At 34.6% G+C, this 24,568-nt stretch overlaps 1 protein-coding gene across 6 annotated transcripts in view; it reads left to right on the top strand.

The window, feature by feature from the left end:
* The first annotated feature begins 822 nt into the window (after positions 1 to 822).
* Positions 823 to 24,568, top strand: part of LOC110030833 (bifunctional 3-dehydroquinate dehydratase/shikimate dehydrogenase, chloroplastic) — a 63,772-nt gene continuing 40,026 nt past the window's right edge. For 2 of the 6 annotated variants that reach the window (XM_020733758.1, XM_020733761.1), the window contains exons 1-7: positions 823 to 1,092; positions 6,709 to 6,814; positions 15,641 to 15,859; positions 18,194 to 18,549; positions 21,408 to 21,471; positions 21,557 to 21,665; positions 21,779 to 21,916. In XM_020733758.1, coding sequence (XP_020589417.1) covers positions 896 to 1,092; positions 6,709 to 6,814; positions 15,641 to 15,859; positions 18,194 to 18,549; positions 21,408 to 21,471; positions 21,557 to 21,665; positions 21,779 to 21,916 — 1,189 coding nt within the window. In that variant the 5' untranslated portion in view covers positions 823 to 895. The remainder of the gene's footprint in view (positions 1,093 to 6,708; positions 6,815 to 15,640; positions 15,860 to 18,193; positions 18,550 to 21,407; positions 21,472 to 21,556; positions 21,666 to 21,778; positions 21,917 to 24,568) is intronic. The other 4 variants (XM_020733760.1, XM_020733762.1, XM_020733763.1 and 1 more) reach the window with 3 other exon arrangements.

Here is a 24,568-nt window from a genome sequence, read left to right on the forward strand (position 1 = left end):
ATGAAGTTATTAAATTACTAAATAATTTATATATTCTAATAAAGATGTATATTTTAGCTCATTATATGATTAGAAATATATGCCATATTATGATTTGACCTTTATTTATCAGATCCTCCTGAAGTTATTAAATTACTAAATGCTTTTCTTGTGATGTTCGTCTCACAAAGTATCTCCTCAACCTTAAATATTTCATAACCCATAAATTTTATATTCTTTGATGTTAGCATTCGGCGCTACTCTCGTATAGAGAATGAGAGCATAAAAATAAAAAAATTCTTATGATATGACGTTTTAATAATTTAATAAGAAGCTTATAAAAACTTAAAAATCTTCATTCCTATAATTTAAATAAATAAAAATTCATATTTAAACTAAAGTTTATGAAGAAAATTTACATACATACCTACCAATTTCTATGTATTAACATGTCCAACACCTAAGTTTTACTTTATTTGTTTTAATACCATCCAAATCTTCCATAATCATATAAAAATAGTAATTTTAACTTTTAATATGTATATAATCATTAAAAGAGGAGTTAGATATGTAGATTTTTCTATAATTAATAATCTTCCCTTCACCAACTCCTCTTTAGTCCTTCCACCTACCACGATTCCGCCACCATTTTCAACAGTGATTTCCAGAAGGCATTTTCGCTCCCAGCAGATTGCAGTCTGAGGAAGAGAGAGGAGATGGCGGGAGTGTCGCTGGTCTGCGTGCCGTTGGTGGGGAAATCCGTCGAGCAGATGTTGAGCGAGATGGCAACGGCGACGGCCGGGGGAGCCGACGTCGCCGAGAGCCGGCACGACCCCATTCCGCCACCATTTTCAACAGTGATTTCCAGAAGGCATTTTCGCTCCCAGCAGATTGCAGTCTGAGGAAGAGAGAGGAGATGGCGGGAGTGTCGCTGGTCTGCGTGCCGTTGGTGGGGAAATCCGTCGAGCAGATGTTGAGCGAGATGGCAACGGCGACGGCCGGCGGAGCCGACGTCGCCGAGATCCGCCTCGACCACCTTGCAAGCTTTGAGCCCCGCCGTGACCTAGATCTCTTGCTTAGAAACCGCCCCCTACCTGTTCTCGTCACCTACAGGTCCAGCTAATTTTACTCCACTAAAGTACTGAATGCATAGAGCTTCAACACATTTTTTTTTTGGATTAGGAATCTTTTGCAATGGGTTAACTTTTTCCTTGCTTCTATAGTAGAGGTAGGTCTTGGATTAGATAAAATTGGAGTGTTTCTTGATGCACTTCACTGGTGGGGAGTGGTTATATCGAGTTGTTCATGTATATTGAGAAAATAACTTTTTTGCTCCTATGAGATGAAATGTATAGAGTATAGAGATGAATGTCAAGTGTTTATTGCACAAAATATGTGGTCTGAATTCAGGCTACACTTCCATTTGATCCAATGAACTCATTGGAGCTAGCTTGTGATGCCTCATGAGAAGGCGGTTTAAAAGCTAGTGTGCAAGGATAGGGGCCTGAAACCTTTTGAATGTGAGATAATGGGATGCAGAAATTAGATGATCTTAAGAATGAGAATTGAGAATCTTTACTGGGGTAGAGTCATGGAAGACCCTTAACTGAGGGATTTAACATGGTTTAAAAGGAGCTTAATGCTCGTGATGTTTTGAAAAACGTTTTTAACAACCGAATTCTATTTCAGTTTCAACTACTAGCATTTCTGACAAATCACAGCATGGATTGGTCATATATTTTTAAATGCACTTCGCATATTGCAACCGTTGTTGTACGCATGTACCAATAAAGATAGAAAGTATTGATTATTTTATCGGCACACTATTTCATCCAATTGACAACCATCCCTCGAGATTTGCCACCTGATTTACAATAGTTGGCACCAATAACTAGAAATCCCCACAGTGACTAGTAGGTGAGCATGTTTTCTGTTCTTTTGCTAGGTTGGAGCCAACATAGGAAATGGAACATCATTAACCTTGTAATATAGAAGCATCTAATACTCCAATGGAGCAAGGGATTTTGATTCTATAGAGAAACCTAATACCTATTATAAAAATCTGATGTGACATCATATTGCAGACTTTTTAACAAATTCATAAGCCATAGCTTCCAAAAGGAAAGAGAGACGAAAGGGATGAGTATGAACCCTAATTCTTCAAGAAAATTAAACCGACGGTGAAAGAGTCGAGGCTTCTCCTAAGAGGATTTTTATTCTCATCCTTTATTTCCTAACTTTTATTTTTATTGCCTTTTTTCTGATGTTTCTTTCATGATCAACATTGCCTCCGAGAGTGTCCCCTCGACCTAAACTTGTAAACCACGATGTCATATTTTTTTATGTTAATATTTGACGTCACTCTTTTTTAAATCATGGTTGTTGGGGAAAAGGTTGAGCTTATACTTTGAAGAAGCTTCAAAATGATGATGCAAGTGCTTACTGCTAACCTTAATTTCTCCTCCCCAGCGAAGCTAGCCAGTTGTTGTTGACTTCTCAGTCAGAGAGAGTGATATGGACTTTACCAGTAAGCTTAACCAACAATCGTGCTTGTAGGGGAGAGAAAGTTGCCTCAATTGGAACAAAACAAGAGGGATTGGAGAGCATTTCTCGAAACACTGGAGGATATATCATTGGGCAATCATAATTGATAAGGATTGTAGTATTGATATTGAGTTTTGTGCCTAAGATAATGAAGGAACTAGTGTTGATGAAGTTCAAGGCCGCACAATTAAATTCTTAGCAAAATATGATTGATCATGTTGACCATATCGTAGGCTTCTAGGTCATGACGGGTTTTATGTGTTATTCAATGCTCGTAGTTGTGTTGCTAACCACCCTAAAGGACATGACATCACATTAGTTCTCTAGGCTTCTGCCCGACACATCACATCATTTGAATATTTTAAAGTTAGTTCAACAATTAGTTCTAGAGCTGTTAAAAATTAATGAAGAGCTATTAGAGACTTATCAAGATACAACCTGAGGAGCATGGGTTACAAGGGTCTATATCATGGGGTTCATCAGGAAAAATGTTAGACGTAGATAACTTGGATTCATTTGTGATTAAGTTAGCAATAGTTTAAGGCTTAAAATGACAATTTAAGTATATTATTGCAGAAAAACTGTCTTTTTCTTCCCAAGTCCATTTAGTGTATAAACTTTGATGAATTCACAGAGGGTTCCAATTCTAAATCCTTATTTGATCAATTTTTTACTCTGTTCGATAAAGGCCTTGTTAGGGGGTATCAAAGGGGTCCCTTCAGGTTTTCATCTCAAGTACCCATGCTTGTTATACTTTAAATAATATGATATAGATATATTCATATTTATATGTCATAATACAAAGAGTATTTATATAATGATAGCCATAAAATGAAATTTTCTCGATGGCCATAGCTTGGTATTAAATATGTTATATGTACTTTAATTTTTCTTATTTCCCTTATGATAAGCATGCAAGATCTAGTATCTTGATTGGAACTTGGTTTGAAATTAGTTACTTAAATTTCCTTATTTCCCTGATGATAAACATCTAAGATCTAGTATTTTGATTACAAATTTTTGAAATTAGTTACGTGGTAGAGTTTTTTTTATTGTGGATTAGTTGCATGACCATCTGTCTTGTGATGTTGTACTCACAGGTATTTGTCACATATTGTTGGAGAGATCGTGGCCGTTTGTTCACGAGACTCAACATGATGGGTTCCAAAATTTTTAGTCATTCATCTAGGATGGAAAACACATATTTGTCCTATATTATGTGGTGTCTGAGGTTATAGGTGCTCTTGCCATGAGGGAGGTGCCAGTGGGATCGGTTGTGCTGATATTAAAGGGTGGTGTGACAACAGAGCTGATATCAGATACATGTCAACTACTACGGAGAGAGTTTCAATATATCCTGATTGACAAATTATCACTAGGGCTGCCACTATTAGCAGAGATTCAACCCGTCTTCACTTAAAAGAGGAACGAGTCTATCTCGAGCTACTTTGGAGGACTCTGTGGGGGTACACTTGGCACGGAGTTCCATTTCATTTCAACAACATACCCCTAGATGGTTAGACAGATAGAGATGGTTACTCGTAATTCGGGAAACCTTCTCAACTATTTGTGGTACAGTGCATCCGACAGTGAGATCCGTGCAGGGTTGCTATAAAGGAAAGCAAGTACAAAGGGGGGCTAGAGAGCCCCAACAAAAAAGCAAAAAAGAAAGCTACTAAAAAAAAAAAAAACTTCTCTCTTTCAACAAAAAAAGACAAGGGATAACTATCATGTAAATTCTTAACAAAAAATCTGTCCTGTAAAGCAAACTGTGAACAAATGTGGGCGATTTCATTGTTAGCTCTATGAGTGTAAGAGAAAGGCACCTGATGGAAGTTGGTTAGAAAGGCGAAGTCGGGCCTCGGTCCACCTTGCTGAAGCCAAGTGCTCTTTTCCATAGAATTTTGTAGATTGTTGTTGTCACATTCCACCACAAGACCTTTGGTCTCCATCATTCACGGTTCCATCAAGGTACTTATGTGTTGGACTGCATCCATTTCAACTTGAGAGCTGTCCCAGTGTTTTTGCCATACCAGCAAAATGCATCGACTTGTTTCGTCCCAGATAATCACCCCTAAGCTAGCCATCCCAGAAAGGGGAAGGGAACCATTGCCATTTGCTTGTGGAGAGAAGAAAACAGCTCGTTGGACCTAGTGGTACCCCACTGCTCTCGAATGCGGTGAACATTTGTGTAAGTGATGAAAGGACAGCTGAGCCCATTACCGTCGGGGTCCCAAAGGAGTGCCCGTGCTTTTTGAAATTCCTTGAGCACCAACATTGATACACCACACCACAATAAATTCTTTCAACAACTCCATACTTTCTCATAAGTTCCATAATCCCCTTACAAATTTCCTCAAAGCTAATAAAATTTGACATCTTGATACCCCATTTCAGTAGAATTTTGAAAGTAGTTCTTACCACTTGACATCTAGCGGCGATATGAGAGTAGTCTCACACCTCATTACACCCCCACGGGCAGAAGGGATTCTCCCCAATGTTCCTACTAGACATCCACATGTTAGTTGCAATAGCATTTTGGCGAATTCACCACCAAAACATTGCCACTCGACATTGCAATTTTAATTTTGATGTCTCAGGAGGTTACAACAACTCCACTACTTTCAATGTGGTAGACCTGACGCCATTCATGAGGATTCAAAAGCTTCGACATATAAGGTTGAAGTTCCACCAACCCTTGTAGACTGATGCGAGGGATGGGGGCTGTACCAGTTTGGTCTAGGTTGATGGAGGGCGGTCGGCTCTCTCTAGGCCTAGGGTTGCCGCCCAATTGGAGGTGGACAATCTTAATTATAGTTAGTTTATTTAAGTGTTTCTTTGATGTTTGAGGTTTAGATTATGATTTATTTGAGTTTATAGAGCTGTTGAGCCCACTTTTCTCTTTCTCTAGGGCTGTATTCAAAGGTTCCAAGTGGTGCTCCAAATGTATCTCATTCCTACTGTGGTGTGTATTCTCTTCTATCCTTCCCCCACTCTCTTCTGCTTCGATTCTCTTCACCCTCGCCACTTTCCCTTTGCTGCCACCTTACTGAACCCCTTCCTCTTTGCTGTTGCCGCCTTAAAATCCTTCCTACAACTGTTTCTAGCTTGCTAGCAGTCCCCTTGCCACCACTCCAGAGGTCCAAACTCTAACGGGTATCACCTATATTGTAGATCCAACCCTAGTTATAGTGTTGTATGGCGCTGAATTTAGGCCTTTAAAAGAGAAGCATAAAATTAAGTATTGCTGAGATGAGAATGCTTAGGTGGATGGGTGGCTTTACGCTTAGAGACAAAGTGTGAAATGAATATATTCGTGATAGGGTTGGTGTAGCTCCAGTTACAGACAAAATTAGAGAGAGTCGTTTTAGGTGGTTTGGTCACATTAAACACGACCATCTGATGATCCAATTAAGTAGTAGATGTTTTAGATTCGACTTATGTTAAGATAGGCAGAGGTAGACCTAGAAAGACTCAGACATATTGTATAAATAATGATCTTAATTTATTAGAATTAAGTAAAAATCTGACACTCAATAGGACGCAATGGAGGAAAAGGATTCATGTAGCCCACTTAGTAGAATAAAGGATTGTTGTTGTGTTTCTAAAGTGACAAGTCTTCCTTACTAGTAGCATGCATCGGTTCTTGTTTAGTTTCAGATTTTTTCTAAACAGTGGTAGTATGGAAATGTCAATTTTTCTTAGGCCAATGCTTGCTTTTTATGCTACATGAGTCTTGAACAAGTAATCCAATGAAAATATGTTTCAATACTATCTCATGAGATTCCCAAAAAATGCTGTCTCATGAGAACTTTTCATTTTTTTTTTTTTTGCTTTTATAAAAAAAGGTGGTTTTCACCCCAACTCTTCCCTTTCGTGATGAAGTTTATTAGTTCCTCAAATTGATCCCTTCACACTTAGTGCAGCAGTTCTGAGCTTTTTATGTTGAAGAGCTTATCAGTCTTTTTCCAGCAAGTTTCTGTATATTCAAACAGGACGAACTTTTTTCTTGTTTCAATACTCACATGTGGTGGAATGACCATCATTCGGAATATCTGAGAATTTGTTCATTGGATTGCAGTATGTTTTTGCGGTTCATTCAGTGGAATTTCTTGCACAACTCGGGTAATGAAATAATGTATAATTGTATTTTACTTTTCTTTTGTTTCATATTTCTCTTTATAGACCGAACTGGGAGGGAGGTGAATATGAAGGAGACGATGGCTGGCGTTTTGAGGCACTTCTTTTAGCCATGGAATTAGGAGCAGAATATGTTGATATTGAGCTTAAGGTTACTCAAATTTCTAACACTTAATTATTATTGGACACTATTTAGCTTTGGTTTTACCTTACATGGTTTTGTTGTTTTCTTCTGGTCTAATTTACACATTGATAACTAATTTTATTCAAACTTGCATCGAAATATACATTCTATATGTTCTTTTGCTCTATCGTGCTTGCACTTCAGCATTTTTTCAAATATTGACGTATGTTAAAAACATATTAAATATTTTATTTTGAATATTTATGTACTTATTTTGTCAGCACTTTCTTACATCCATGCCTGAAATGTTTTCAGCACCTTCCTGTTTGGCAAAGGAGACATATATCATGCATTACAGTTGCTATTTATGAATCGTGATGACTTAATCTTGCAGGAACCGTAAAATATAAAGAAATTCACTATGCTTTGCTGCAAAAACTTAAGTTATTGAAGTGTGCTGCATACTGCAAAAAAATAAATGTACCAATTTATTTGGGAAGAGGACTAGGAAATACAGCAAAGAAGCTGAGGATGACTGCTCGTTGCACTAAAATAATCTTCATTCATGACAGACTATATTTTGGGTGAAGTTTGGTGAAATTGCTGCGTTTCATTTGTTAATGTGGATCTGGCTTCAGTAAGTGTTACATTTTTGATAACACGCGCTAAGATTTGCATCTGGAAGGAGGGTCTAGAGTGTATGGAACTGCAGTGAGTTGAATTAGATGCTAGTGGTTGGGCTGTAGGGGATCAAATCTGGGGTTTGATGTGGTAGGAGCATTGGTGATGTAGCCCAAAAAACAAAGGAGATTTGAAACTATACGGTTAAGGGATTTCATTACCATCAAAGAAAAAAATAGATTAAATTAATGGTGATCTCCAAAATAGCAGGTAATTACTCATCCAGACCAAATGGGAAATCACTTATTATATTGAAGAATCACTAACCCAAACAAGATGAATCGCTCACTATCCTCCCTATGCTCTCTCCAAAACTCTTCCATATCTATAAGCCTTTTATAGCATCAAATATGTACTCCTTGGTTAACTATTGAGCTGATTATTGGGGATGGGGGTAATTTATGGTTAATTAAATAAGGTGTTATGTTAGTGTTTTTTGGTGATTAGAAAGCACAATTAGTATCTACTATATATTTCATCATTCTTCTTTTCATGGTTGCGAAGTATAATTGATAAGCCGTTTGGTTAGTGCTTTTTGGTGATTAGAAAGCACAATTAATATCTACTATATATTTCATCATTCTTCTTTTCATGGAAGAAACTTGACCTTTAGTTTGATCTTTGACTAAGCACATATTTCATTTCAGTGGATTGGCATTTATCAAAATGCTCGAGTCAAGACATGATAATGCTCATTCTAATATTAATTTGATGTAGTGCAAATGACAAAATAGAATTTAAAATAAATAATAAAGAGATATCATTATTATGAAAGAAAAACTGTATTAACTAAGTGCCGTAGGGATTTACTCATCCATAACAATTAGGAAATTATTCAGCTAATAGATACTGGCTTAGCATTTGATTTTGAATGTTAAATGCATTTAATGTCTAAACATTTTATACTATCAAACTTGAACTTGTTGTGACATAGGAGTCAGGATTACAGATCCTGCGAGGATACCGCTATTACGGTATCGAATCATGACATATCCGGTCTCGGGAGGCATCTATATCGAGTTTTTCTCGATATGCTTGTGTCACATCCCAACTGATCCCCTCTTAAGGGTCATCTGCGGTGCGATAGAGATAGACAATTCAGTCAGACCAAATTCTCACAAGCACTCGTTCTGACTTATAAAATCAAGAATCAATGAGTAAAGAATCAGCTTGACTAAATCGCCGCAAACATGCATTATTCATTTTATTTTGAAATTCATGCATATTCATATATTTTGAAGCATGAAAATCATTTCATTAAAACATATATACAAAATTGCTAAATCCAAAATAATAAATGCATATCCAAAAATCTATACATCATTCAAAAAGTACAGTGAAAAAGCTACACGTGTCACACAAGGCTTCTCGTTCAGGTGCTCTTTACCAATTTGGGATATCAATAAGATAGAGCGAGCTACAATAAATTCATTTAAATAATCAAAGCTGAAATAAAGTTTTATAGGCGGAGAAGAAACAATGTGCATGGTCATGTAAATATCCGCAACCTATGTCACAACATGCTATAATCCTATAAAATATGTAAAAGAAAATACATGTAGTGCATAAAATCATGACTGCTGTATAAAATATGTATTTCATCTATTTGTGTTTAATCATTAGTATATAATATTCATAGGAGTCATCAGTCTAATCATAAGAATGTCACTTGTAATTGTATAGATCTCAATTATTTTTATGACATATCATGTCATGGGTCGTCACCTAGCTCGAATGCTACATTAATTATTAGCAAATGATATGCCCTTTTCAACATAACAATTATCAATAAGCCTCTTAACACCAATAGTTCCCTACATTACGTCCTCATCTGATTCCAACTATTTTTGGAGTTTTGTCTCCATCTGAATGTCAGGAGTCATGAATCCCATCATTTCATATCATTCGTACTTGCAAGTATTCATGTAATAACCTACTTAGTACATTGCTTGTGACATTTCTTAAATAATTATTCTTGTAACAATCATTCATCTTATGTTTTAAATGTATCATATGCATGAATCATAGTAAACAAATGCCTCCAAGCAATAACTTCATAAACATATTTTTCAAATTCATAACATAATAAAATAATATGTATCACACGGGACAAATCAAGTTTGCGTTCATATTGTCAATGTAGGTATTTATCCATAATATGTAGAAAATTCTAAATACAATTGTGTCAAACATAATCACATAGAAACCTGCAAAAAGTTATTTTTCTTAAATTGACATTGAATTATTTTACGTAAATCAACGCAACAGTCCTACGACACGTTTTCCGAAGCTCACCTCGAGCTCTCCGCCTAGTGCAAACAACATGGAATTCATAATCCCTTAAAAATTCTTGAAATTTGTAATTAAAATCTTAATTTTACCCCAAATATGATTTCTTGCTTTAACTCACTCGAAAGGGCTTCTCGAAAGGGCTTCTTGACATAAATATGCCTCCCCAATACTTATCTATTATGTTCCCTCTGTACCTTTCTACTTAACTTTTCCCCAACTCTTGAAAAGGACTTATCGCAGAGCATGCCCTCTCGTTTTGACAGACCCGTGATTGTTTCTGTGAGGCTACATCAATAGGAATCATATGAAATGCTTGAATTTGTAGCAAATGTCAAAACAAAACCGTAAGGAAGGAAATGAATGTCACCATAATTTTCCTGTTCTAGCCTAGATAAATGATCAGGTATTTGATTATCAATACCCTTTCTATCCAACACTTGAAAATCGAACTCCTGCATCAGAATGACCCATCTAATTAATCGTGGTTTTGCATCATTCTTCAGCATCAAATTTTTAATAGCATAATGATCATTATGCACAATACATTTTGCCCCATAAGATAAGGTCTAAATTTATCAAAAGCATACACCATTGCAAATAACTTCATTTCAGTAGTGCTATAATTAATTTGAGCTTTATTAAGGGTTTTACTGACATAGTATATAACTTTAAAAATCTTATTGTATTTTTGCCCTATTACAACCCTAATAGCGTAATCACTTGCATCACACATTAATTCAAATGTTTTTTCTCAGTCAGGTGAAACAATAATAGGTGCAGTGATTAATTTTTCCTTTAAAAAATTGAGTGCATTTAGGAATTCCTCATTAAAATCAAAGTTCGTGTCTTTTTCTAAAAGATGATATAGAGGTTTGATAATTTTTGAAAAGTTTTTAATATAACGCCTTCAGAACCCAACATTTCTTAAAAAATTCCTAAATTCTCTCACTGACGTAGGTGGTGGTAATTCAACAATAACTAGAATTTTTGCTGGATCTAATTCTATGCTATTTTCAGAAATCTTATATTCTAACACAATTCCTCCTGCGCCAATAAATTGACATTTTTCCCAATTGAGCAGGTTTTAATTTGTCTTTGATTAATCTGATTTTCTTTGTGACTTTAACAACTAACTCAAGACAAAAAATTTGATGTTTAGCCACTTTAACCCAACTTAGTGGACTTTTGAATTTTCTGTCATGTAGTGCTTCATAAGGCGGAGCATTTTTTATACTGGATTGATAATTATTTTCGTAAGTAAACTCGATCATCGGGATGTGATCTTCCCAACTGCCTTTTTAGTCAAGCACACAGACCTTCAACACATCTTCTAATATATGAATTGTTCTTTCTAATTGTTTGTTGGTTTATGGATGAAATGATATGCTAAGATGCAAATGCGCATCCAAACCTCCTTGAATACCTTTCCGCAATTTGGAAGTGAATCTTCCATCTCTGTCTGTCAGAAATGATATCCTTTGGAACACAATGCAATCTAATATTTTTTTTTTACATACAATTTGACCAACTTTTTAATTGAATTTGTCTGTCTGATTGACAAAAAATTGGTCGACTTTGTTAACCTATTAATAATGACCTAAGTATTGTGCCTATGCTGCTTGGATTGGGAAAATCCCATAACAAAATCCAAAGAATTTTTTTTTTCTATTTTCATTAATGTATAAGCAATGATTATAGTAATCCCCTTGGGCTTTGATGCTTAGCTTTTACAATCTGGCAAGCTCGACATTCTGACACATTCCGCAACATCTTTCTTCTAACATGGCCACCAAACAATCAATTTCAAATCCTTGTCCTTTTTAGTGTTTTCTGGATGAATTGTGTAGCTTGAATGATAGGTTTCATATAGGATTTCATGTTTTAAATTAGAATCAATAGGTAACTTGCTTATGCTAATACTATTTTCCATCACAATCATATACGACATCTTTTCTGATTGATGCTTGCTTTTCGAGCTTTCTTAGTTATCAGAGTTGGTTGTACCATTAACTTTTGTAAATATCTCTTATCACCCGATCTTCCGGCTTCCAACAATAAGATATTAATTTTTCTAATCGATTCCGGTTACTCGGTAATAACCCAACTTGCATTATATATAGATTTTTGACTTAAAATGTTAGCAACTACATCTGTTATGCTATGAAAATATTATATATCCAAATTGTAGAGTTTGATGATCTCTAGCTATCTTTGTTGCCTCAAATTCAAATCTTTATGTGTGAAAATATATTTCAGGCTTTTATGATCAGTGAAAACTTCACACTTGCCACCATAGAAGTAGTGCCTTCAGATCTTTAGAGCAAATATCAGAGCAACTAATTCCAGATCATGCATCGGATAGATTATGTGTCTGATAGTTTCTTTCATATATCTTTAGTTGTCTTGATGCATAGGCTATTATTCATCCGTTTTGCATTAGAAAACATCGCGAACCACTAGATGCGCCATTGTAAATCTGGAATCATTTTGTTCTTGATGGAGTAACTAGTAGCAGTACAATAGTTAATTGTTTCTTTAGTTCTTGAAAATCGTGCTCACATTTTTTAGCCACTTAAATTTTACGTTTTTTTTTCATTAAACTGTACAACATCAAAGCTAATTGCGAAAATCTGTTAACGAATTTGCTATAATATCTGGGTAAATCACAAAATTTTGTACCATTGTAACATTTTGAGGCGTAAACCACTCTACGATTCCTTTCATTTTCTGTAGGTTCGTTGAAATTTCTTGATGATTGATGATATGCCCAAGAATGCAATGCCATGGTCCCTAAAACTATATTGGTTATGTCTGCCTCTTTGACTCTGTGACCACTTCTTCAGAATATTTTGCTTTTTGAAGTGTAATTTGAAAAACTTTGGCTTCACGGGTTGCTCATTTCGGGAGTTTTCACCCTTGACTTGACGTGAACTCTTTCCAAAAGATTGAGTACTGGACAAACTGCCTTCTCAAAATTTTATGGGCTGTCACCATCCTTGAATTATCAATGATGTATTGTCTCTTTTCTTTTCCTGTGTACAGTTCATCTCAAGATGCCCCGATTGTCTACATCTATAGAACTTTCCTGAACCCATCAAACACTATCCCAAATGCCTTTTTCCACATTTCTCATAGATTGGCCTTTTCAACTCATAATGCTTAAGCTTACTTTCCAATTTATTTTTTTTTGCTTTGGAAGTCTTCTCCAATGCTAACATCTTTTCGCTTGCTTGCTTGGGGCCACCCCCACTAGTTGGAGAAGTTTGGTTCGTTTTCAATTTTTCTAGCCTTTTCAAGTAACACTAGGAAATCACAGATTTCAGAAGGAGCCAAAGTTAATCTCAATGAATTTTGGAAACTGCACAAATATCTATGAAAATTTTCTCTCTGGATATTGACATAGTGGGGTTCATTTTTGGAAAGAGAAGTGAATTATGCCTCATATTGTATAACTTTCTTGGATCCAGAGTCAGATTGAAAAATTCATCTTACATTGCTAATCCGATTGAAATTGGAATGAACCAATCCTTAAAATCATGCTTCACCTTTAAGTTGTGGAACCCCACTATGTCAATATCATTTCACTGAATATGTGGAAGAGGTGTTAGCTGAAATTTCTCTCTAAGTTGTGTCTGCCACTACATTCGTGCTTCACCTTTTAGCATGAAAGTGGCTAGCAAAATTCTCTTTTTTTCGGACAATTTATGCCATCCAATCTTTCTAATCTTTAATAGACAATCTTCAACAAGTGTTGATTAAATATTTGAAAGATCTTCAAATGTTGGTCAACTCTAGTACTATCTTCAGATCTGAGACCTGTGCTGGTAGGAGATCTTTCAATAACAGACATTTTGTCTATCACTTGCAATATCAACTGAACAATCCCCTATAACTTGGTGTCTTTTCTAGCTCATACTTCTTGTTTTGCAATTAGCCTAGGAGATTGACCCTTAGTACTTTCTAATTCTTCTTCAATTATTGACAAATTTTATTATTCAAATGCAATTTATCATATAATAATTATGTTGTGCATATATGATACCTTAAGCTCTATGAGTTACTTATCCTAGATCCATCAACCTATATCTCTGTATAAATCAATTCATAGCGATCTCTTTTTTACTTCTAAATCCAACATGCTTCTATCATTTTTTTTCATTTAATAACATGCTCTAATACCACTTTTTGTCACACCCCAACTGATCCCCTAAGAGTCAGTTGCGGTGCGAAAGAGGCGGATGATTCGATCAGACCAAATTCTCACAAGCTCCCATCAATAAAGACCCAATGGATGAAAAATTAGTCTAACTAAATCGTTGCAAATGTACATGATTTATTTCATTTCATAATTCATTCAAAGAGAGATGAGCCCGAGACATTGAGATGTGTGTGAATTCGGAAGCAGAGAGGTTCATTCGCGAGTTTTCTAATTGAGATGGGTACAAATGTTTTAACATCCGTGGGAGAGACCAGTTAAAAGTCTTTTTATTTTTTAATTGTCTACATCCTGCCGCCTGCCGCTTTTTGTAGCAAACGTTATTGGGTTTATTTTTACATTGAATGTTTTTCTTCAAACCAAACAAGAAAATGCAAAGTCCAAAATTTATTTTACACTGAATCAAACAACTCAAAATATTTCATATACAATGTCTTTTGCATTGCATTCCTTTTACACAACATTCATTTTTCAACAAACCAAACAATCGTGTCTCATTTTCATTTCCCTCTCTCCTAGTTAATCTGCAATTTCATCTTCAATTTATTCATATTTGTAAATCAATCATCACAAGATTATTTTTGCAAGAGCCACTTTGATAAATACATGTTATTTAAATCTTTCCTTGATCACACCTCCCAAATTTTTGTACAACAATTTTAATATTGTTATTTATTTCACGCTCAATTTAGTTCAACAAATTTTTATTATGCCAAACTTAAATCCATATGACATTGTCAGCCCGATTAGTGTTATAATATTTTATCTTCAAGCCTCCGTGATATCTTTAATATATTAATTTTCTAAAATGACATGAAATTTGATAGAAACATATTGCAGCCTTGAAATCGAGAAGTAGATGTGGATGATGAACATATTTCATTCTACATTATTATATAGGTTTATTTTTTGAACTTTGCCACCCTAATGACCCGACTTAGGAACATTGATTGTTTTTAATAAGCAAAGAATTATGCTTTACTTTCTTCTTGTGGCATCACATCGAGATAACATATTCACACATCTTGATCTGAACGTATTTACTATTAAAGAGCACATAAGCATGTCCAAGGACAGTATTTCTATTAAGCATTCATATTTTGTATACCTCACCATGACGCAAGTCACACTGGTATGATAAAACTGCTGCCTTGGGCCCTTAACCTTTTGTATCTATGGACTAATTGCATTTATCAAAACATACCCCATGCATACATGCATCCATCCATTTTATGGAAGGAATAAAATATTTTTCTTCCCTGCCCACCATCCTGCTTACAAACCATTTCTCCATTATTTTGGAAATAAGCTGTTTTGTTTTCTCTTGAACAATTCTCATTAGGAAATCCGTTTTGTTTGATTAAACCTGAAGCTAGAACCCAAATTCTATGCAGAAAATTAGTTGATCCTTAAGTATTTTTCTTTTTCACAAACGTCAAATCCCTTTATTGCTTCAGAATGTCTTGGTGGAGATCATTGATGGTAGATCTAATTGGATTTCTTATTACCATTTCATGTTTCTCTTAAACAGACCAGACCTATTATTTACTACTAGCACTGAAGCTAAAAAAGAACATTTTTTGGACACTATGCGTCCTCGAATGTCCACACCCTCTTTATTTAACTTATTTTTTCAATGTTTTGAAGAAATTTTTTTTTTGCAGGTTGCTCAGGAATTTGTGGACTTTTTATCAGGAAAAAGACCTGATGGAACTAAGCTAATAGTTTCTTCTCATAACTATCAGAGCACACCATCAATTGAGGATCTCAGTATCCTTGTAGCAAGGATTCAAGCTGTTGGAGCAGATATTGTGAAAATTGCAACAACTGCTGTGGACATTACTGATGTTGCACGCATGTTTAAAGTGATGGTGCATTGCCAAGTGAGTAAGAAGATATTATGGGCATCATATAGATTTGTGTCTTGAAAATTATTGTGATTGCTGGAGTTTTCTTACTGCTTTTATCAAAGAAAATGTTTTATCTAGCGTCAGGCGTCAGCAAGTGCCTTTTATGGAGTATAAATAAATTTTATTTGAAAAAGGAAAAGTCCCTTGATTGATAGCTATTGATGAACTCATTTGGATCCATTTCAGGTAAGTTGATCTTCACCTTATAATCACTCTCTTCTTTGGTACATAATGAAAAATCTCCTAGGCATTGATTTTTCATCATTTGGGACCTCTCGGCAGAAGGAATTAACTTTAACCTCTCCATCCAGCGGTTCACCATTATGGCTATGGGTCATTTTCTCGTGTTATCTTCTTTCAAATGTAACAAGTCTTTAATGTAATTGGAGAATTTCCTGATGTAAGCCCTCCATGGTGTGGATTTATACTCTTCAGCATTGTGATTTCTCTATTTAGAGTTTGACCAACAAAAATGGGCAGATTCAGGGTTTTGAAGGGATTTTGGTGGAGAAAGGGGGTAGATTTTGGATATTTAGAGTTTAGGATATATAATTTTGATCTACAAAGAGATCTAGGGATAGGATTAGGAATCTAGATTTGATTTTGGCTCTGATACCTAATAACACCGATCTAGGATTCCTAGATTGTGTTTTACGAATCAAGAAATGAGGTGAGGATGTTTATAGTATGACAAGGGGAAAATTGAAAAATGAAATAAGGTTTGGCGATAAATTTAGATGTGACGATTGCTCTATTTGTAAAAAACAGCTAGAGAGCGGCTGACGATGATGCTGCAGGTTGCAGACGTCATGGAGGATCAACCTCCTATTCTTGAACAATCTACAGACACATCACTTGTAATGGAAAAATGTTACTTCACTTATTCGAGCAAAAATTTAAGGAAAAAAATAATATTCAAATGCTTAAATCAAAACCAAAATTTTTTCAACTGTTCTGAAACAAGATATTAATGCTAAACCAACATAAAATCATTCTAATTCTAATTCAAATGAAGTAAATAGAAACACCAAGGGGTCGGCTTACCCCTATATGCGGGAAAAACCCGAATCAGGACTTCGTCTGCTACAGGATTCACGGTCCCGATTTCAGGACTCCATTTGAGGCAGGAGTTACACTCCGGATTCCCCGCTTTAAGCAGAGGTCACCCCGCATCTCATGACCTCATTCTAGAGGACTATTTCTAGTATTAGGCGGTCTTCAGTTCTTACACGCATATCTAGTATATATACAAGTAATGCATGAACACGAATAAGATAGATCATACTTGCTTTTGCACAATGAAACATGCCAATTATGTTTGCTTGTATACATTTGCAGTTTTATGCATGTTAGTCTATTGTACCATTCTCTCTACGTTCAGTGCGGGTAAATTTCGTTTGATGCAGTTAACTTGGCCGTTATTGATGGAAAATTGATTAGGAATTCCTGGTACTTTTTTTGAATCAGTCAACTTTTGCTCGCCAGAAATTTCTATATTAATTATAGAATAGGGCTGGGGCTGGGGCTGGGGCTGGGGCTGCATCATTGGGAGCAGCTACAACTACATGGCCTCCTCATTACTGCGATTAATAACTTATGATGAATTATGATGCTTTTAATAAATTGTGGAACTATCGAGTAAAAATGTTCTAAAATTCTATTGAGAAACATGTCATTGGACATTACAAATGTCACCCTTGCCACAAAAGGAACAAGTTCTCATGATGACTATATTGTAACGATTTAATTAAAAAATTCCATTTGATGAGTATGTAAAATGTTTTACATTTTTTATAACATTATCCTTAGCAGGTTATGAGCATGAAAAAACTTATTTTATGGAATGTTGCTTTGATGATATGTGGCAAGAGTTTGCAGTACCCGTTTTTGCAATACTTATTCTGCTCTTGCTCCAAATTCTTTCTCCTTCAATCAATGAATATCTGCAGTCATAGATATCCATGTACTTTGTTGGATAAGTTTGTCCTTCTGTTTCTATTGTGGTCGCTCTCTAAAGTATTTTGTGCCTTTCTTTCTTATCATGCAATGCCAATCATGTTGGTTATGATGCCTGCTTTGCATAATTGTTCCAGATGGATTTAATTGTATGCGAAATTTCTCACATATGTCTAAGATCTCGACTTCTATTTTTTATTTTTTATTTTTAACCTCTTTTATTTTGAAAGGTTGTTGTTCTCGATATTTTGAAATACTATTCCTTTAGCTTAGAACTTATATTTACATTTCTGAATTTGAATTATAGGTTATGATGCATTTTTAAGTAGTTTCTGTCTGACTAAAGGGTAGGGACAGCAGGTGCCTATGATTGGATTGGTAATGGGAGATAGAGGATTAATGTCCCGTATACTTTGTCCCAAATTTGGTGGATATCTTACTTTCGCTGCACTTAGCACGGGAAAAGAATCAGCCCCTGGGCAGCCATCTCTCTCAGACTTGTTGGATATTTACAATATTAAACAGATAAAAGCAGATACAAAGGTATATGGAGTTGTTGGAAAGCCTGTAGCCCATAGTAAAGGCCCCATTATACATGGCACTGCGTTTAGATCGGTTGGCTATAATGCAGTATATTTACCACTCTTAGTGGACGACTTTGAGAGCTTTCTCAGTACCTACTCGTCTCCAGACTTCGCTGGATTTAGGTAAGACCTTTCTTTTCACTTAGGAATTGCTTATCATTATATTTTCTCTTATACTTGTTATTTCAAAAACATTTATTTCTTTTTTATGATGTGAAGAATATATAAATAATCTGAAGCATGAAACAAATATTAGTGTTTCTAGGTAATAACTTAGGCAGCTCGAGTTGATTATGTTCGCCATCTTATTGATTCACTGATCTCGTTGCAATTAGAGTGATTTAAATACAAATAAATAAAAATACAAATAAATAAATAAATAAATAATTACTTGAAAATTTCACATGAAAAAAAAAATAAAAAATAAATACATTCTTCATTCTTTGTTGGATGAGCGGTAGACACCTAGTTTGTACTATATTAGTCTTCTCATAACTGTTCGGTTGACTTTTTTTTCTTCCTATTTTTTTATCTTCTTTGCTTGCAATCTGCTTGTTTGAGGTTTCACGCATGGACACAAACACTATTAATAATTTTTTTGTAAGTATAGATAAGATTTTTTTTCCTACGAGGAAAATGACCATTCACCTCAATTTGTTTTTTATGCTGTGTTATACGGCATCGTACAAAGATTTACACTGTTGATTATTTTCATTCTTATAATATAAAATTACTCTTTTGCCGTGCATTGGTCCACTACTAATTTATTTTAACGATCTATTTTGTTGAACCTGGGTTTAACTGCTCTACTAATATACTTCCACTTAGTGCCAAATGATAGTTCATTGATTTCTGAAATTAACACAGTACTAAATAAAAATTTCAATTCTGTTTAATGAACATGTCCAATTATTATTAATTAATAGCTTACATTCCAATGCACTGTTTTTTTCCCACATTTTTTTAGGGCTTGTTTGGGATCTTTTTTATTTTTTGTTTGTGGTTTTTGCTGTTACTTTTGTTTTAACAATAATTTTTATTTTATTTTTTGCATATTTTTATTTTTTAATTTTAAAAGATAAATTATCTTGTTTTTAAAAATACTGGGAGCATTTAAAAGTTTTTTTTAGTTAAAAATAATTAAAAAAATGTTATAACATACCAAATATATTTTATTTGAAGTGAAAGTATAAACAAAACAAACGAAATAAAGATAATAAATAAAAATTAAAAATTAAAAGTGACCCCTAACAGTCCCTTAGGAAATCATGATAAATTTACTGAAATTTGATGATCATGCAATGAAGGAGAAACAGTTGATAAGCAAGCATCTCTTCAAATTTTTTATTCTATGCAAAAAGATGTACCATGGGAAATAAAAAAAATAATGCTTTCCAATCTACATGCACTTTAGCACGTTGGCACTCGCATTTTCTTTGGAGATTTTTTCTTCACCCATTGTCTGGCTGTTGGTTGTGCAAAAGGTTTCTCGATTATACCAATTGGGCTGCTAATTGGAAAGTCATGTTTCAGGATATTTGATAGTTATCCATGCTATCATAGCTAAGATTCCGTACAATGGAGCTTTTGAGATATTTGTTGTTCAATCAGTTCTGACTACCTTCATGTCATAAACCAATGCTGAAAAGATCGGTTTGACTTTTAAAAGATAATGATAGTGATATTTTTGATATTATTTTAAAGATTTAAGGGGTCTACGTGTAAATATTAAAGTTGTGGTGTTAGATATGTAGACACATAAGAATTGTGTGGTATGCATGTAAATGCCTCTAATGCGGGAGCTCCTGTGCAGGATTCCACAACTAAGGTTTCACGGGATCTCATGGTTTCGTGGGATTTTGTGATTCCGCAAATAGGACTAGCGGGGGATACAGGAAAATCCTGTCCTGTATGGCTGTAGCAGGGTTTTTCACTGCCGTCAGGGCTTATTGGCCCCATTTTTATTTATTTTTGAATTTGAATTAGAGTTGTTTTGAGAGGTAACTATTTATATCTTTTTATTTGCCTGTTTATCAGACTTTTGCTTAGTTTATGTTATTTGGAGATTCTCCCTTTTTTCTCTATTGGAGGGTTATATCTTGGATTTCTATTAGGTGGTGAGCCCGTAATTTGATTGGATCGTGGTGTTGATCACTCCCGGACGGTCGAAGCCTCTTGCGTTGCCAACTGTTATTTGACAGCATAATCCTGTTGTTTCTCTACTGCCGCTATCCAGCCACCATACACGCTGAATTTCAACAAAAATCATTCCCCCACCCTCGTTACCTATCCTAGAACCTACCTGCCCCTTTTCTGTGTTCTCCCACTTCTCGGAGCCCTTGAATGGTGTCAGTTCCCTTTGTTTTTTTGCATATACTATTAGCTTCAATAATCAAGCACCTGTTCTTTGGCGTTTGTGCACATACATGCACCCTCACCCAGAGACATATATTAATTTCACTTGTCCTAGTCATCTTTTATGCTCTATTCTCAAGATATAATTCCACTGTATAGAGTAATGTTATGTCCATATCCCTTGCCACCATTCATACTTCATAGGGTTTTGAGAAACTGAGTATCGTCTTACTGGGTGGCTATGCCTCGCAGCTGAACTACAATCTGACAATTTATGTAATTAAATTACAGAGTTATGTTTTCATTCTTGTTTTTAATTTTATTTTATTCTTGTGATTCATAGATTTAATATGCGCCGAAGGATAAAATAAAAATATTGTTTTCCTATGATTTGAGAAAAAAAAAAAAAATTTTATTTTCCTTTTCTTTTAGCATTCTTGAGTTCATAACATTTATCTTCCAGGTAACTAACCACAAATTTTGGTTTCATAAGGGAGCAATGATGTTCTTTCCATGTCACTTGGAATTAGTTCTTAAAAAGCTAACTTTTTTTAATGTTTCCTAGAGGGGTTCGTTATTTTAAATTTGCTGGATTTTTAACATTTCTTCTCTTACCTGACTTTCAGTGTTACAATGCCTCATAAGGAGGCAGCCCTTGCATGTTCTGATGAAGTTGATCCAATCGTTAAGGTAAGACTTGGAAAACTATTGAAAAGCTTTTTGTATGCCTCTGTATCTCATGTTTTTTTTTTTGTTCTTGATTTTTATTCTTCAGTATATTGGGGCTGTAAATACATTGATAAAACGTCCATCAGATGGAAAGCTAATCGGCTACAACACAGACTACACTGGTTCAATTTCTGCCATTGAAACCACATTACAAGGTGTTTAGCATATTTTGCTACTTTGAAACTAGTTCGACACATAGGTGGAAAATCATTTTGAAAATATGATTTGTTTAACATTAGTTGAGATCTTATTATGACCTTTTAACAAGTTTTTTCAGGGAAGGTTCCAGGTGCTTCTCTAGCTGATAGAATATTTGTAGTCATAGGAGCTGGTGGTGCTGGAAAGGCACTTGCTTATGGTGCGAGAGAAAAAGGCGCACGAGTTGTTATAGCGAACCGTACATATGGTAACATTTTGTTTTCCCTTCCTGCATAACACAGTTTTTGCATTCTCATTAATGTGTAAGGAAATACTTCGAACCGTATTTCTAACAAAATGGGTATTTTTCTTATTCATTTGGTACTTTGTTGTGGCTTGTGAAGTGGTAACTGGTTCAATAAAAAGACTAAATATTAATAGAGCTTCAAAGCTATTTTAATTCTCCTGATCTAACTTTCTACATTTTTTGAATATAAATGTTGACTTCAATTTTAGTTCCACGATTTAATACGAGTGAATGTAACGTCAAAAATAAAAATTGAGTGTGACATCACAGAAGTAAGACCGACCATTGTATCAACTAGTGTCAAAATCGTTCAAATGACCATTGTATCAACTAGTGTCGCAATCGTTCAAATGACATTACTTCGTAAAACAATCTTTGTTGATGCATTCAAAATGTTAAAATTGCCCAAGATAAACTCATTTTGTTGGAGTTCGCACATAAACAACGATACACAAATTGAGCCTAAATCATTTTGATAGCTGTCGAGATTGATCAAATGACGTTCATTCATAAAATTTCGGTGCATCCGGAGCATCAAATTTGTCTAGAGATCATACTCTTGTCATTTGGGTTCCGCATGAATGCAAAACATAAAATTAAGTTACATGAGACCGACATATAAAATTTGAGGTGTGTGATGAAAAATTAGAAAGGCAAAAAAAAAAAAAAAAATTAATTAGATTAAAATCAATTAGCTTAAATTAGATTATTTTAAAGTTAAATTACATTGAATTAAAAGTTATTCAATGTAATCAGTGCTATGATTTAAATTAAAATAAATTAAATTCATATATATATTAATATAAATTCATTTTAAAATAAATTCTAGTTAAAAAAAATCTTGTAATTGTGGCATGACCCTATATCTACTCCCGCTTGCCTCATCTCACATATAACTTTACCCATCCCAAACTTCTCCCATATTATTTTTCCCTCTCATATTTTCCCATATCACGGAAGGCCCCAATTCTCTTCATTCTCTTATTTTGCTTACGGAACCTGCAACTAAAATGGTGCTACTCCTTTCTTCATTATCTCATGTGACCTCAGGCCAAGGCTCGCCCATTTACTTAATGCCTTATGCTGCACGTGGACAACCCCAAGCCTTCACTCTCGTTTTCCAAGCACCATCTCCCAACCTCACCTCTTCTTGCTCTCTCTCCCATCCTCACGCAATGACCGGTGCTGCGACACTGTAAATTCTATCCACTAACAAGCTTCTCGCGCTCTATGTCCCGCTTAAAACGCCCTTAACTCCCTCCTGTTTGTGAAATCCGCTAACCTCAGGCGCTTCACACAACACTTATCTAATGCACTACCTTCTCCCCACAACCTGAATTAGCCTTTACCCAAGCAACCCATGCTTGCTTCCTTATGCTATGACCCAACTAGCCTGTAATTCTATCTTTGCTCTTTACATCGCACTCCATTGCCGTACTGTCTACGTCTATCCTAGTTAGGGTTGCAAACGAATTAAGCCAAGTCGAGCAAGATTGTGTTCAAGCCTGAGCTTGTTTATAAAATTTGAGCTCAAACTCAAATCGAGCTTTTGGGGCTATGTTCAAGCTCGAACTTGTTTATAAAATTCGAGAATAAAATATTGATTGATAAAAAAATGAGAATACAAAAAAATTAATTGAAAATGAATAAAAATTATTCTTAGAAAATGAAAATAAAAAATTACAAATTATGATTTTCAAAATGCAATACATGTGAAGTTAAAGGGTTTACGGAATCTAATCTCAAAGTAAAACTTGAATATAGTTTACTCTGAATCAGGAAGCTTGTCATTGAGCATAGATGAAATTTTTTTTGTGCCTTTAAAATTAATTGTAATCTAAATGCAAGCAAATTGATGTTGTTTTGAACAAACCATAAAAACTTAATACTTTTTATTGCCACTCAATCCACATTACTGATTTGCAAGCGGATATAATAACTTTGCTTGAAATACTAAAATGAAATTTTGCATACAATTCAAGTTCGTAATATTAATGACACGGACTTTTTGAATTTTGAATGATTTGTGAACTACAAATTCCAAGGCTTTTTTTGAACTCAAATGCAGGCTTTGAAATTTGTGCGAGTATTTTAAGACTTATATAAATAACTATTTGAATACTTTCAACTTGTGTATGCTTCCTTATTTTTAAAGAAATAAATCAATTTTGCATAATTTCAAGTTATATATGTGCTTCTTGAAGGAGCTTTCAATGTAAAGTTATGTTTTAAAGTTTTGCAAGAAGATTCAAAAAGAGCGCAAAATTTTGTAAATTGTCAAAATATATGAAATTTAAAGTATGCTTGGGCTCCGACGATTACATTAAATTTCTAAAGCTGATTATCTGAGAATGTTGCGCAATTTTCTTGAAATTATTCAAAATACACAATTTGAATTTTTTTTTTAATTATCCAAACATATATATTTCATACACTCAAACGAATAGAAGTGTTTGATGTTTAACGAATTGAGAATGCTATGTGGATTAAGATGCTTTTTTTACTTAAATTGATTTCTCTTTGAGAAAAGTGCAAAATCTCTTTTTGAAAAGTTTACAATTGTTTAATATTGTGAACTTTTTATTTTAAAATTAAACTCAAGATAATTGAATG

This window comes from Phalaenopsis equestris, unplaced genomic scaffold (assembly GCF_001263595.1).
Source record: "Phalaenopsis equestris unplaced genomic scaffold, ASM126359v1 Scaffold000761, whole genome shotgun sequence".
Lineage (NCBI taxonomy): Eukaryota > Viridiplantae > Streptophyta > Magnoliopsida > Asparagales > Orchidaceae > Phalaenopsis > Phalaenopsis equestris.